Source organism: Bidens hawaiensis, unplaced genomic scaffold (genome assembly GCF_021521415.1).
Source record: "Bidens hawaiensis isolate Kalapana, Puna unplaced genomic scaffold, B.hawaiensis_p1.1 tig00026607_1, whole genome shotgun sequence".
In the NCBI taxonomy this organism is placed as follows: Eukaryota; Viridiplantae; Streptophyta; class Magnoliopsida; order Asterales; family Asteraceae; genus Bidens; species Bidens hawaiensis.
In genome coordinates this window covers 217,773-233,881 of record NW_027494275.1, presented here as the reverse complement: position 1 = coordinate 233,881, position 16,109 = coordinate 217,773, and the positions used below count along the sequence as shown (strand labels likewise).

Genomic DNA, 16,109 nt, shown 5'->3' with positions numbered 1-16,109 from the left:
ATTTATGCATAAGTTTGCTGTTTGTGTGAGTTTGTTTAAGTTAATAAGGGATTACACCAAAATGGAGGTGGATTGCTAGTGATTTTAGTGTAATTAAGGATTAACTTGTTGATCAAGTTAATTGTAATACGAATCTAAGGGGCTGTTTGTTTACATCTGAATGGAACCATTCAGATGTAAACATCTGATTCATTCAGACTTCAGACTGTTTGGTTCCAAACAGAAAAACATGTGAATGGTTAAAATTAGGTCTGAATCATTCAGACTTGTTGTTGTTGCTGAATGGGACGGAGGTTCATTCAGATCTGAATGAACCAAACAGCCCCTAAATAAGTCGGGTGCGGGGTGCACACTTATTTGATTTTATTATAATTTATATCCTATTGGTACTTAGGGACATGGGGGTTCCAAGGGGGCATTGGCAGGGGTCCGGGGGCAGCGCCTCTGGTAGCGGGGTGCGAGGGGCGACAACACCTGGCAGGGTCCAAGGGGCAGCGCCCCTGGCTGGGGTCGAGCTGCCAGGTCAGCTTGGAATATTTTTTTGTGACATATATTTTTATATTAAAAAACACACTAGAAATTTAATTAAATTAAATTTCGTATGTCTTATTTGTCACAAATTCCAGAGCGTATTTTATGATTTTGAAATTCAAAATCAGATAACTGTAAAGGCAGTTACAACTGTCCAACCCTAATTAAAAACTGTTGGGTTTTATACAAGATTATCAAAGTTCAAGTTAACCATATTTAACATGAAAGCGCAACGGAAGCTAAGATTTTAAAACTTGTTATGAACATACCATTATGTTAAAACTAAAACCCAAAGAACAAGGATCAATATTACAAGAACAAGATGCTCACAAAAGTAAATTGTACCTTCTTATACCTTATGAGAAGATGTAGGTGGATGAAGAAGATGATGTCTTCAAATGGCAAGGTTGCAAAGGAGAAACCCTCAAGCTTTGTATACCCCAAGCTTTGAGCAACAACACCAACTAGTTGCTAGGATTTTTGAACACTTGAACTAGCTCACAAAACTCCCAAATGTTGCCCAAGTGAGCCGTGGGTTTTGGAGAGAAAGAGAGAGAGTTATTTTTGCTTGTTTCAACACTTGAAAAACCAAAATTAAAAGATATGAATGCATGTCTTGTAATTGGAGATGTATTAAATGGTCATCACATGGAGACAAGGCCATTTGATTGGGTAAAACCACCACCCCACATGGGTGGCCGGTTTTGTTTGTTATTTATTTATTTTTTTATTTTTTTTTTTTTTTGTTTTGTTTTAACAATTAAAACATCTCCATCTCCATCTTATACTTTATAAAACTAATTTTATAAATCATGCATGCTATCTTAATTATTTAACCAATTAAATAATTAATTTATATAAATAAATTATCCAGATAATTTATTTAAATTATCAAGTGTGTTTGTTTAGAAAACCAATTTTCTAAACACGTAGTGTTCGGTATTCGTTTAAATGATCAAATCATTAAAAGAATACATTTGGTGTCGTCTAGCTTGTTATTGGGTATGACCCGACTTGGATCAAACACAGTTAGCCACATTAATATAAGTATGTGTCTCGGGCATACGTAATTCCAACAATCTCCCACTTGCACGAGATACATAGAAAATTAATGCAAGTGGTGAATACCGCCTAACAACAGTTCACCACCCCTAATGTGTTTGACGAAGTGCCATTCAATAACATCATCCCTTCAAGTCCCTTACTTGATATGATTTAGGTGAATCTATCATTATATCCCTTTGTTACTAGATGTCATGTTGGATCTAAGAGACATAGGTGATCATTCTCTTTACAATTCAACTTTATCAGGCCTTAGACATCTAAACTCTCAACACATAAGAGGAACAAATTCCATCTTGACTGTATACGCCTCTCACTATCACTTTATACTCCACCTGAGCTCATCCTTATGTACCATCTTTTACGAATAGCGAAGGGGAGAGTCAAAGTGTAATACTTGGTGAAAATCAAGACCCAGTATACATCTCAGGTCTAAGGATAATATGAAATTCTCCTTTACTCAAAATTACTAATGATCAGGTCCATTGACTCCATGTAGTAATATTGAGAGCGGGTCAGTCCAATATTCGTATCCCACAAATATCTATGAACCTTGGCAGCAAACCTATGCTCCATATTCATTCCTTATGAATATCCACCAATCCTAGTTCATAATAGTCTTGCTTCATATTTGTTCCCACAAATGTGATCGACTACGGACTTTTAGAATAAGATAACTTATTCATGGATTAAACATGCAAAATTAGAATTTAACTCAAGATTCCATAATCATATAAAAGAGTTAAATTACAAAAGTCTTTTAAACGTAAATACAAAATAGATCAAATCCAATTACTAGAATATCGAAGTCCTAAGCCACTCGCATGACGCTCATGTTTCGGTCTTTCTAGGAGCTTCGTGAATGGATCCGCAAGATTTTGATCAGTTCCAACTTTGCGAATACATATCTTTCCCTTTTCAACTTCATCCCTTATGTAGTTGAATCTCCGCTCTATGTGCCTTGTCTTTTGGTGCGAACGAGGTTCCTTGATTTGTGCAATCGCACCCTCGTTGTCACAAAAGATTTCTAGGGGGTCTTGAATGGAAGAGACCACCCCTAGATCAGTAATGAATTTCTTCAACCATGCAGCTTCCTGAGCTGCCAATGAAGCGGCGATGTATTCTGATTCTGTAGTGGACAATGCTACCACTTCCTGTTTTGAGCTCTTCCAAGAGACAGCTCCTCCATTAAGAGTGAACACATACCCAGATTGTGATCGAGAATCATCTCGATCAGTTTGGAAGCTCGCATCCGTGTAACCTTTTATAGCGAGTTCCTCCTCACCAGATCCATATATCAGAAACATATCCTTAGTTCTCCTAAGGTATTTCAATATGCTCTTAACAGCCATCCAATGACTGTTTCCTGGATTCTGTTGGTATCTGCTTGTCATGCTCAAAGCGCATGACACATCCGGTCTAGTACATATCATCGCATACATAATGGATCCTATAGCAGAAGCATATGGGATTTGTTTCATCATCTCTTGCTCATCCTTTGAGCTTGGACATTGAGCTAAACTCAATATGGTCCCTCTTTGAATAGGTACAAAACCTTTCTTGGAGTTTTCCATCTTGAACCTTTTCAAGATCTTATCAATGTATGTACTTTGGTTCAAACCTATCAAGCGCCTTGACCTATCCCTATAGATCTTTATTCCCAAAATATAGGCAGCTTCACCAAGATCCTTGATGGAAAATCTACTTCCAAGCCAAGCCTTAACGCTTTCCATGGTTGGAATATCATTTCCAAATAGTAGAATGTCATCGACATATAATACTAAGAAGGTAATTATACTCCCACTAGCTTTCTTATACACACAAGCCTCATCAGCATTCTTGATGAATCCAAAATTTTTGATTTCTTCATCAAAACGATGATTCCAAGTTCTAGATGCTTGTTTCAATCCATAGATTGATTTCTTTAACTTGCATACTTTATTAGGATTTTTCGGATCGACAAAACCTTCAGGCTGAACCATATAGACATCTTCCTCAAGATATCCATTTAGGAAGGCGGTCTTGACATCCATTTGCCAAATTTCATAATCATAATGTGCAGCTATGGCAAATAATATCCTGATAGACTTTAGCATTGCCACAGGCGAAAAAGTTTCATCATAATCAACCCCTTGAGTTTGAGTGAAACCCTTAGCTACAAGTCTTGCTTTATAAGTATCCAAGTTTCCATGCATATCAGTTTTTCTTTTGAAAACCCACTTACTTCCAACAGCTTTGGAGTTGAGTGGTAGTTCAACCAATTCCCAAACTTGGTTGTCATACATGGATTGCATCTCAACGTTCATGGCTTCAAGCCATTTGTCACAATCATTCTTGGACATTGCATCACGGTATGTGGTTGGTTCATCAGAATCTACCACGTAGCAACCTTCTACAAAAAATCCATATCTTTCAGGTGGATTGCTAACTCTATCAGATCTGCGAACGTTTTGTGTGTTTTGATCAACCACTTGATCACTTTCAACAACCTCTTGTTGAGTGCTAGTATCAACCAATTGTGTATCATCTTGTGATTCTTGATCCTCATCAAATTTCACTGTTCTACTATTAGTTCCTTCCTCAAGGAACTTAGTTTCCAAGAACTTACCCTTTCGAGCAATAATAACCTTTTGCTCACTTGGGTCGTAAAAGTAATATCCTATATCATCTTTAGGATAACCTATAAAAATACATTTAGTGGATCGGACTTCTAATTTGTTTGGGGTGTATTGCTTTACATAAGCTTCACAACCCCAAACTTTTAAGAATGATAGCGATGGAGCCTTTCCATGCCATATTTCAAAAGGTGTCTTCTCCACTTTCTTGGTTGGAGCCATATTCAATATGCGAACAGCGGAAAGTAAAGCATAGCCCCAAAATGATAGAGGTAAAGTGCTTCTAGCCATCATCGATCGAACCATATCTAATAGGGTACGATTTCTCCTTTCAGACACACCATTATGTTGTGGTGTTCCAGGTGGAGTAAGTTGTGAAATAATTCCACAACTCTTAAGATGATCTTGAAAAACACCACTTAGGTATTCACCTCCTCTATCACTACGAAGTACTTTGATTGTGGTCTTGAGTTGTCTTTCTACTTCAGTTTTGAAGTCTTTGAACATTTCAAAAGCTTCATCTTTGTGTTTCATTAAGTACACATAACCATATCGACTATAATCGTCAATAAAGGTAATGAAGTATCTTTCACCATTCCTAGTCATTGGTCTAAAAGGACCACATACATCCGAATGTATGATACCCAATAATTCTTTTGACCTTTCAAAAGTTTTATTAAAGGGTTGCTTTGTCATTTTGCCTTGTAAACAAGATTCACATACATCAAATGAGTCATACTCATTTGTTTCTAGAATACCACTCTTGCGAAGAGTTTGCATGCGATTCTTGTTTATATGTCCAAGGCGACAATGCCAAAGATAGGAATCACCCAAGTCCTTCTTGAGTTTCTTGGTGCTGACATTGTACATTGAACTACTATGTGACGCACCAATTTGATCTATTTCATATATACCATTCATGGGTATAGCTTTAAAATAAAACATGCCATTCATTAAAACATGAATATCATAATCTATAAATTTAAGATCAAAGCCACATTGTTTTAAAAGGGACACGGAAATAATGTTTCTCCTTAACTTAGGAGCATACAAAACATTCTTCAAAATTACTTCCAAACCACTTGGAAGCTTTAACAAGTAGTCTCCTTGGGCTTGGACTTCAACTCTTGCTCCATTGCCCATAAAGAGACTAATGTCCCCTTTGTTGAGTTGTTTACTTCTTTTGAACCCCTGCAACAAATTGCAAATGTGAGTTCCACATCCGGTATCAAGTACCCATGTATTTGAAGAAATAACATTTAGTTCAATATGTATAGTAAAGATAATACCTGAGGTATGCCCCGCATCCCTCTTATCTTTTAACGCATTGAGATAGGTCGGACAATTCCTTTTCCAATGACCTATCTCTCCACACTCAAAGCATGGATCTTGCGCCGCAACCTTTTGCTTCTTTTCCTTCGGTTTGGTGGGCGTGATGGCTTTCCTCTTTCCCTTTCCTTGGACGTGGCCCTTGCCCTTAGCAACACTTGCTTTGGGGTTGGAGTTATGTCCCCTTTTTCCTTCATTGATTGTTAGAACGGGTAAAACCCTTTTACCCATTCCCGCTTCGGCCGTTCTTAGCATTGCGTGAAGCTCACCAATGCTTTTGTCCCATCCATTCATGTTATAATTCATGACAAAGGTTTCAAACCTTTTGGTCAAAGAGTTGAGGATCAAATCCGTAGCCAACTCATTAGATACGGGACAATTCAACCTACGAAGCTTTTCAATGTAGCTTTTCATCTTTAGGACATAAGATGAGACGCTTTGGGTTTCCTCCATACGACATGCATGAAACGCTCGAACCGTTTCGAAACGTTCCGCTCTAGCTTGTTGAAGGAACATTTCCTTCAATTGAGTTATCATGTCGTATGCCCCATGATGCTCGAAATCCTTTTGGATTTCGGGAATCATAGTCCCCAACATGAGGCAAGAGGCTTGCACCGAATCTTTGGTGTACTTGACCCAATTGTTATACGCCTCCTCATCTTCCACGTTAGGCTCATCGGGAATGGGATCGTCTAAGACATATGATATCTCTTCTTGCTTGAGAACTATTCTCAAGTTGCGATACCAATCCATAAAGTTATTATGGTTTAGACGATCCTTTTCAAGGATGGTTCTTAAGGATAGGTTACGGGTGTTATGGGTAGAGGTGTTTGCATTGTTAGCGGCCATCTACAAAATTTAACAAAGTTCTATTTAGTATTATAATCAATTTAATTATTAATACCCTTTTATTCCAGATTTTAAAATAATAATTAAATTCTAGAATCCAACGATAAATCAAATTTCGGTTAGGTGACCTTTATCCCGTTATTTGATTTAACAAGGTAGTCAATCTTGACAATTGCAATCCTTTGCAACTTCTAGAGGTATGGGACCATTCGAAATCCTTATTTCGTGTTGGCATGTTTATCCCATCAACACCATTAGATCCCATGCTTAGGTGACCTTTATCACATGGTTTCCAATTCAAGTCGTCCTACTTGTATAAACATGTAAGATTAACATACAAGTGGTTAGGTGACCTTTATCCCACAAATATGTTAATATTACCCTAAGTATATTAGTTTGCTCAAAATGGTTAGGTGACCTTTATCCCATTTAAAGTTCCCTAATACGTTAAGTGTCATACAAAAGGATGGTGTTAGACTTGTTTCCTTGGTAATTATGAAAAAGGGATTTTTAAGTTTTCCAATATTCTAGTTTGAAAAACATTATGCCATATCCTAACATGCATTTAGAAATATGGCGATTTTGAAAACCAATTTTCAAGGTTCAAGTTATAATAAAACCAATTTTATTATATGTGAGTAATCGCTTAGTTTTAATAAACCCATTTAATTAAACTAATTGACGCGATATTACCAAATATATATTAGAACCCGTTTCATGCTTGTTGTCGTTCCTATGTGACGGTTTGGATATCCTAATATCTATCAACCACACATTACATAAAGTAAAACAAACAACCAAGCATACATATGCAAAATATAGTCATAACCGAGAACCGCTAAGTTTGACCATACTTGTTAGCCGAAACAAGTATAGGTCATAAGTCACACCTAAGGGACAAAACATGACACAAGGATGGAATGTTGACTCCCACTTGAACTTGCATCCAAATGCTTCAAGTATCCTTTCCAAGTTGTTGTGTTCTTGTTGGGCTTGTTAATGGGCTCCAAACTTCCAAAAGTCTTCTTGGGCCCAAGAGTGAAATTTATGGGCCTAATGGGCTTGAATCCCATGATGGGCCGGTGAGGCCCAACAAGCCCAAAATTTCGGTCCAAGGCCCAAATCCACCAATTCTTGCATCTTCAATTTTTACAAAATGTATCCTAATACATATTTTCCTTAAAAAAAAAGAAAATGCAACTAATCTATTTATTACAAACCAACTTATGAATAAATAAATTACACAAGCCTAAGATTATGAATTATTACAACCATATTGAATAATAAACATAATCAACATACACAAACAACAATCAACACATCCAAGGTCTAGGTTTCGGTTATGACACATCCAAACATACCAAATGTTCTAAGCATGCAACCTAAGCAACCAATGCCCAAAATCACCAAATAAAATAGCCCCCCCCCCCCCCAAGAGGCTACGGCCCAAATTTTTTATTATATTTTCAACATCCAAATGTTAATAATGGTTTCCTAAGATCTTTCCATGCATGTCAAGATCTTACAAATCCATGAGGGGTAAAATCCACCAAAATTTCGGACCCCTTTTTCACCCATGAAAAAAAAAACGAAATCTATGAACATGTAAGGAGCATAAGTCCTTGTAACCGGCTCTTGATGCCATTGTTGGGTTTTATACAAGATTATCAAAGTTCAAGTTAACCATATTTAACATGAAAACGCAACGGAAGCTAAGATTTTAAAACTTGTTATGAACATACCATTATGTTAAAACTAAAACCCAAAGAACAAGGATCAATATTACAAGAACAAGATGCTCACAAAAGTAAATTGTACCTTCTTATACCTTATGAGAAGATGTAGGTGGATGAAGAAGATGATGTCTTCAAATGGCAAGGTTGCAAAGGAGAAACCCTCAAGCTTTGTATACCCCAAGCTTTGAGCAACAACACCAACTAGTTGCTAGGATTTTTGAACACTTGAACTAGCTCACAAAACTCCCAAATGTTGCCCAAGTGAGCCGTGGGTTTTGGAGAGAAAGAGAGAGAGTTATTTTTGCTTGTTTCAACACTTGAAAAACCAAAATTAAAAGATATGAATGCATGTCTTGTAATTGGAGATGTATTAAATGGTCATCACATGGAGACAAGGCCATTTGATTGGGTAAAACCACCACCCCACATGGGTGGCCGGTTTTGTTTGTTATTTATTATTTTTTTTTTTTTTTGTTTTTTTTTTTTTTGTTTTGTTTTAACAATTAAAACATCTCCATCTCCATCTTATACTTTATAAAACTAATTTTATAAATCATGCATGCTATCTTAATTATTTAACCAATTAAATAATTAATTTATATAAATAAATTATCCAGATAATTTATTTAAATTATCAAGTGTGTTTGTTTAGAAAACCAATTTTCTAAACACGTAGTGTTCGGTATTCGTTTAAATGATCAAATCATTAAAAGAATACATTTGGTGTCGTCTAGCTTGTTATTGGGTATGACCCGACTTGGATCAAACACAGTTAGCCACATTAATATAAGTATGTGTCTCGGGCATACGTAATTCCAACAAAAACTACCCTTGATCATACGATAGAAGCACTGGTTCAAAAACTCTCTCAATCACCATACAGATTCTTGCACTCAATCTGAGTTTTATCCGATCAAAATATTTGGGAACCAACAAACAGTTTTGATCTGAAAGTGTTTCACGACTCTCAGATTTTCCTAAGATATACGATTGCAGAAATCCCCAACAAAAAATACTAAAGATTTTATGACGTTTTAGTTCGTTGAGAATTTTATTTTCAACATGACGTATTTTTATCACGATCAATCTTATCCTAATAGGTTCTGCATTTTACAAAATGTTGCAACCATCATCAAGTTTTGTGGTAATCATCATTTATTTCCATTTATTTTCATTTAAATGACGGATGAGCATGTATATATACGTTAATTTCATTTATTAGTATATATACGTTATACACGTTTAACTTATGTGTGCTTTATTTATAGACAGAATTACAGAATATAAAGCTAGTACATTGTTATTTGTATGTATTATATTGTATCTTCCATGTATTATACTGATTTTAAAGGTAGTACAAAATATAAAAAAATTAATGTATAAATTTGTAAACAAGACTTAACCTTATGTTTCTTTCTTTATGTATGATGAAACAACTTATTATTATTATTATTATAGTAGCTAACTTTTTTGAGTTCCTTATAGGTTTCTTGAGTAGTACTGATCGGTTTTGTCTACTCTTAGCACTCAAGTTCAACTTCAATGTATAAATTATAAATCGGTTCCGAGCCTATTATTTGTATCGCTTCCAAACCGCTTTGGTTCCTCGGGTTGGTCCAGTTAACCCAAAACTGTTTTCCTTTAAATACAGGTTCTGGATTTGATTAACAAAGTCAAGACTCGAGAAGATAGTCAGATAGAAACCGATTCCAAGCATGGTCTAACTTTTGACCAGTTTGGTTGGGTTTTTATCGGTCTTTAGCCGGTTCGGGTTGGGGTCGGGTTCTGATCGGGTAGTGATGAAACTGGTTCCGGATACAATTCCTTTTGACTAACCAAAACCTGGTTTGCGTCCGTGGGTCGGTTAGACTGGTCTGGTTCGGGGTCGGGTACTGCCGTGTCTTTTCATACACAACGGAGCCTGACCCGTAATACGAATTTGAGCTCCGTTTAGTCAGTTTCCCTTGAAGCAAGAAAGATTTGTTCCGGCGGCAGATAATAAATAATATTATGGCAGGGCTACTGGCGTGGGCGGCTGACGTGGTCAGATCCGGAGGCGGAGCCACCAGCGATGAAGAGGACTCCGATTCCATCCCATTAATATTGAATCCGGAACAGGACAAGTACGTCAGAGAGTTGGATCTCAAAGCTGCGGCCTTGAGTCGGTCCGTTCGAGACCTCCGGCAACGGATACCTCCGCCGGATATCTCTCAACGCCTGCCTGACCTCCACGCTCATTCTCTTGCTTCCAATGCTGCCTTAGCTCTTCAATTGAACGCCCATTCTTCCACCAAAGAACAGGTACCTGCTGGATTCTTAAAGTTTCAAAATTGTTATTCTTAAGTCTGATCTTCTGCTGTTAAGGAATTACTTATTTAAAGCCTGCTCAAATGTAATTTAACATGTTAGGGTTTATGATGAGGGAAGGGTCAGACCCGATCAGGACTTGACCCGTTTAGTAGCATTCTCAGGACCCGGGATCCAATTCCATTGTAAATAACCAGGTCTGATAGGTTCCGGTCTTACTTGGTTTTTATGTAAACAGAGTATGCTTAGACCTCCAAGACCCAACGCGATCCCGTTTAATGGTATTAGTAGGGCCCGGGGACCGAACCTATTGTAAATAACTGGGTCGCGTCTCGCGGGTCTTATCTGGTTTATGCTCACCCTTAATTTTTTGTTATGAAAATGGGAGAAATTCACGTGCTTTAGTGGTTTCTAGGAGAGAGATGAAAATGTTTTGGTTTATTGGCAAGTCTTCGCATCATTGCAGACGACGATGCTAGTGTTTGTCTGGTGGGTTGGACAATCACAATGTGCGCCTAGAAACCAAAACAGTGTCGTCTTTCTCGTAGAGAACGTTGAAAGCTTTTGTTTACTTCTATTTTGAAAAAAGATTCGCTAGATATGTTAAAAACGTTTCGTTTGTCATTTTTAACTTAAGGCACAACTGAGAGAACTTACATTGCATGAAGAAAATGCTGCATTTGAAAAGGCCATATCAGATTGTGAAAGTAAGATACAAGAGAAGCTGCAAGAAGCTGAACAACTTCGTGTTAAGCTAGAGGTAAAAGCTTGATTTCTTTTGATTATGTTTTTTTAATTTGGATGTCTTTTGAGTGTATGAAAGTTGGCATGTGGTTTGAAGCTTTGAATATTTACTTGCAGGAATTGGATGCAACTTCAACAACTGAGTTGCAAACTGAACAGTCTGAACCAAGTGACAATGAATTGGGAGATCTGTCCGGATTTTCATTTAAATCAAAAGCTCAGATTTCTTCATTGCAGGAGAGTTTAGATAACAAGAAAAAGGAACTGGTCTGTTATAATCTTTTCAATTTATGTATCTCTTATTTCAATGACTTTTTTTCGTATGTTAGTTCTTTCTTGATTTCATGACACTATTGCACACTTCTTGTATCTTGTAGGCATCTATGGAAGAAATTGTTCAAAATTTAGAGAGACAATGGTCCAAGGTTCAAGAAGAGTCACTAAAGCAGCCTTCTCCAGGTATTTTGCATATTTTGTACTTACTATTTTGTGTTATGCCATGTTACTTAGCTAAACAATTATGTCAGAAATGATAGGTGCAACATTCTATGAATAATCATTTATTGTGTTCAAGGTTTTAAACCTCTATAGTTCAGGATTGTGAAACAATCTATTGCAGCCAATCAGTCATATTCATATTAGATAAAAATAGATTTAGATAGATTATGAATGATAATTGGAAAGTACTCGAACCTGTTACTTTTCCCAAACCATATGGGCCATATGTGTAGTTAGTTCTAAATTTAAATTTTCCAATATGTTTATTGTCAAATAGAGTAGTATATGTATAATATTTACTAATTACTTGCAGCTCAGAGAGAGAAAATGCTGGACAAACAGCTACACAGCCTAATGGAACAATTAGCTGCAAAGCAGGTACCTTTATTTCTTTTATATTTACTAATAAATATTATTTATTGACTTTTTTTTTTGTAAAATAGGCTCAAGCAGAAGGTTTGGTGAGTGAAAACCATTTAAAGGAAATGGAACTTGATAGATTAAATGGAATTTGGAAGGTTGAAACCAGCACTGCAGATGCAAATGCTGCAAGAAATAGGTTCGGAGGAAGTAACTCTGGTCATTCATCTGATTACATCGTTGATCCGCGCTACAAGCCTACAAGTAAGCCCGCAGAAGCAGTACAGAGGCAAATGCTGATCAGGTCAGCTTTTGTGCTCTATATCCTTATTCTGCATATTTTGGTGTTTATTAAGATATCGTTATGAAGACCCCCGACATGCATATTTAAAATTTTAAACAATTGTGTTAATATTCTTATCTTTTGTGCTTCACAAATAATGTTTTTGTATCGGTTAGTTTGTATCATAGTTCACCTGTAGACTTCCATTCTTTTGAGAGATTTTATTTGGTTTGATGGTCGTATAAATGAAGTATTTAGGTTAAATGTGACGCTTCATGTGAATCCAAATTTATATTGAAAGTAACTGTGTTAATGATACAATGGTTTTTATATGAATTTGGTCCACATTTGTGTTGTGAGGCATTTTTCTATTCATCTAGTCCGCAGCTAATGCCCCTCAATAATTGTTTGTAGATTGTCGTCGTTATGTTTGGGTTTACGGTTGATCATTAAAATAAACCTTCGCCAATATGTGGTAAATGTCTCATTAGTTCCTGATGACATGAATTTATTTTTGACTTGATATGAACTAAAAACGAAATTCGCTAGTTTTGGTTTAGTCTAGCACGAACATAACTCAAATTTCACTAGTACATGTCGCATATTTGAAGTGTACAAATCACCTCCTGTTACAACGGGCTTTGTTAACACGCCTTTGGAATGATGCTTTGAAAAGTTAACTTACGGGTTGAGATCGTTTTAAAATTATCGGGTCATGTAAGATGAAATATGACATGTATGCCATATAGTCGTATACTTACATGGATAATCAACATTGATACAAACTTTAAATCAAATACATTTAACAATAGTTTCTCTATCTATATCACGTTCAATTCGGGCTCGATTCACTTCACCTCTTCGTATGTGTCTTCTCTTCGGCCGATCTTAAACCCTCCATCTTCATCGTATGAAGCAGGAAATCACTCCATGTATCAATGGGCCCGGGTAAACACCAATGAACACAATCATTGTACAAAGTAACATACTCATTGGGCCAATGCCCATATCTACTCGGGTGTCCATCAGGCCTCAATAACATGGCCTGTGTTGTGTCCAAAAGCCTATACTTCAAACCCTTTATCTTCCCCAACTTTTGGCCCATTTTAAACTCTTCTAATTGTGTCATATACAACTCCAAATTAATACCCTCTAATGCTATCTCATTGCTCTTAAATGGCTTCTTTCTCACACAATCGCCGCCACTATTCCACGCACCACCCTCAAAATGCATCGGGGCAAACGTGCGTAATATCGTTATACCTTTAAAATGTTCCCGACTATTGATCGCGTTAAATGCAGTCCTTATCGCCTTTCTATACCCAAACGTCATTGGGTAATCTGTAATGTTATCCACCCGACAGCCAATCACCTGTCGGTTGATGTAGTACAATGTAGGCCGCCAGAACCAGTGGCATGCATTGATGATCAGATAGTTAAACCCGTCAATCTGTGTTGTCCACTTTTCGTCAAACTCGTCTAGGTACAAGTTGAAAGGCCCGTATGGGTCGGGCCATTCCACCTGGAAATATGAAATTCAGATGATATATTAAGAAATATTCTTATAAATTTATTTTGGCTGTTATTGTTCGATAAAACAAAAGTATACACTAGACGTTGAACTCTGAAAATTTGTCAGTTGCCAGTAAGATAATATTCCCTAAAAATTATGGCCAAGTATATTTATAAAAATGGTCCAACCTAACCATAAGAATATATTTTCTTACTCTACATGAAATATTTTATTCATATGCGATTTCAATTATATATTATTAATATTAAAGATTTAATAGGAAAATATTTCACACGTCCCGAAATTAGCTTTAAGATTTTAATACCCAACTACTAAAAGAACCAAGCTCACAGAATCTGTTTTTAAGTTAATACTAAAAACATTTGTACGAGTATTAAGGGAGACAAGGTATACTAGGGGTTTACATAGCCGACATATTAATTACAGTTAAAACAGTATCTACATCTATTTATATAATTTACTTTTAAGTTATTTTTGGATTGAAGCAACTATATATGGATATGTATGCGTATGCCATGTTTGAATTTTAGGAAAGAACCTAGTCCAACGACAATTTTGTTAGGTTGTTGGCCAGTGCATTGATTGCTACGAGATAAAGGTGAATTACAATAGCTCGTGTTAGGCCGTGGGTAGCGGGGGGTGAGGGGTGGGCATGACCGCCTACGTGGCTCGCGAACACCGCTACACCCCTCCGGTGAGCGAGGGCGCGGCCGGCCTGCGTGGCTGTTGTCGCGGGGCAAATATAGCCGTTGGAGGGGAGTTTGACTGGTCAACATTACCGTTGGCCAGTTTAAATATATATATATATTTTTTTAACCTATAAATACAAATCCACACTTTCTATAAAAACTCAAACCATACATTCTCTCTATCAAAACCCGATGATCTTGTATTAGACTAGTATTATCGTAATGTTTTTTTATTATTATTAATGTAATGTTTTATATTATTATTTAATGTATTATTTAAAATAATTAAATAAATAAAAAACTGGATCAAGCATCTGCTCACCTGGACCACTACACCCTCTGGGGCTTGGTTGAGGGGTTTGATCCATGGTCTTGTCATCGCCTACGTGTCAGATTTTGCTTGGCTCACTTGGGGCTCAACCAAGCCCCATTACCCTTAGCCTTATCTAATGTCCATATGCATTGTAGGCATAGCACGTAGCCGAGATGACGTGCATAATGGATATGCAAAATATATGTACATCTAAAACACATAATCTATAACATAGAACTATAGATCATTAAATGGTATGTGAACTATTTAAGATGCATATATATCAAAACCTAGGCCTATGCAAGAGCTAAACGACATCGTTTTAGCATGTAATTTTTAATGTTTTGGACTTTTGGGCGTGAAATAATTAAATGGAATCCCTGAATAACGATATAAAAAGATGAGGTAGGACCAATTGTTATAAGACGAATTCCACGTATGAAGCGGCCCACCATGTGCATAATTTGATCAAAACATGACATCTAAACACCAATATTATAAAGCTATAAGTCTATAATGGTTTCTTCATTTGTCCATTCTAACTTTGTCATTTTATACATTTTCTTTACATCACATCAATAAGATTCATAATAACATTAATAAATGTATGTATACAATAAAACTAACAACCAAAGCAAATCGGAACTAATTAAAAAACTATATATGCTCATATTGTTTAATAATACTTGATAATAGTTAATCATACACATACCCCTAGAAAATGAGAGCTTAACAACAGTTAATTACCGAGAATAAATAACGTTTTCTTATCTATCATATGACAATTATTGTTTAGTGTTTTATTATTTATTATACTTACATAAAAATGTGAAAAACAAATCACTCATTCGTTATAAATGTCATATAATTAGGCTTTTTCTCACTAATAACTAACACTACAAAAAAATTGGCCTAAGGCAACCTTTATTTCACAAAAAAAACTGCATTAGGTGAAGTTGCAACAAAGAAAACTGCATTAGATGAAGTTACACTAGATCTAATGCAACTTCACCTAATGCAGTTTTTTTTGTGAAATAAAGGTTGTCTTAGGCCAATTTTTTGTAGTGTAATAAATTAAACTAATTGTTATGCGTATAAAATATAGCCTCTAAATTAACTCACGTATACAAAACACATGTTTATACGTGAAAAAAGTTAAAATTGTTTACATCTTCAAGTATCTCATTAGTTTTCTAACATATAAATGGAGGGATAACAATATCTATAACAGACTAAATTAACATATGAATGATATGATA

At 36.1% G+C, this 16,109-nt stretch overlaps 1 protein-coding gene and 1 pseudogene across 1 annotated transcript; one reads left to right on the top strand and one right to left on the bottom strand.

The window, feature by feature from the left end:
• Positions 1 to 10,129: 10,129 nt before the first annotated feature.
• Positions 10,130 to 12,583, top strand: LOC143573657 (uncharacterized). The gene is made up of 6 exons (XM_077058474.1): positions 10,130 to 10,423; positions 11,067 to 11,189; positions 11,291 to 11,440; positions 11,551 to 11,632; positions 11,985 to 12,049; positions 12,115 to 12,583. The coding sequence occupies exons 1-6, from the start codon at positions 10,133 to 10,135 to the stop codon at positions 12,397 to 12,399; spliced, it is 996 nt and encodes a 331-aa protein (XP_076914589.1). The 5' UTR covers positions 10,130 to 10,132; the 3' UTR covers positions 12,400 to 12,583.
• A 412-nt stretch (positions 12,584 to 12,995) lies between these two features.
• On the bottom strand, positions 12,996 to 14,916 carry LOC143573653 (protein trichome birefringence-like 19 pseudogene; annotated as a pseudogene).
• Between the last annotated feature and the right edge of the window lie 1,193 nt (positions 14,917 to 16,109).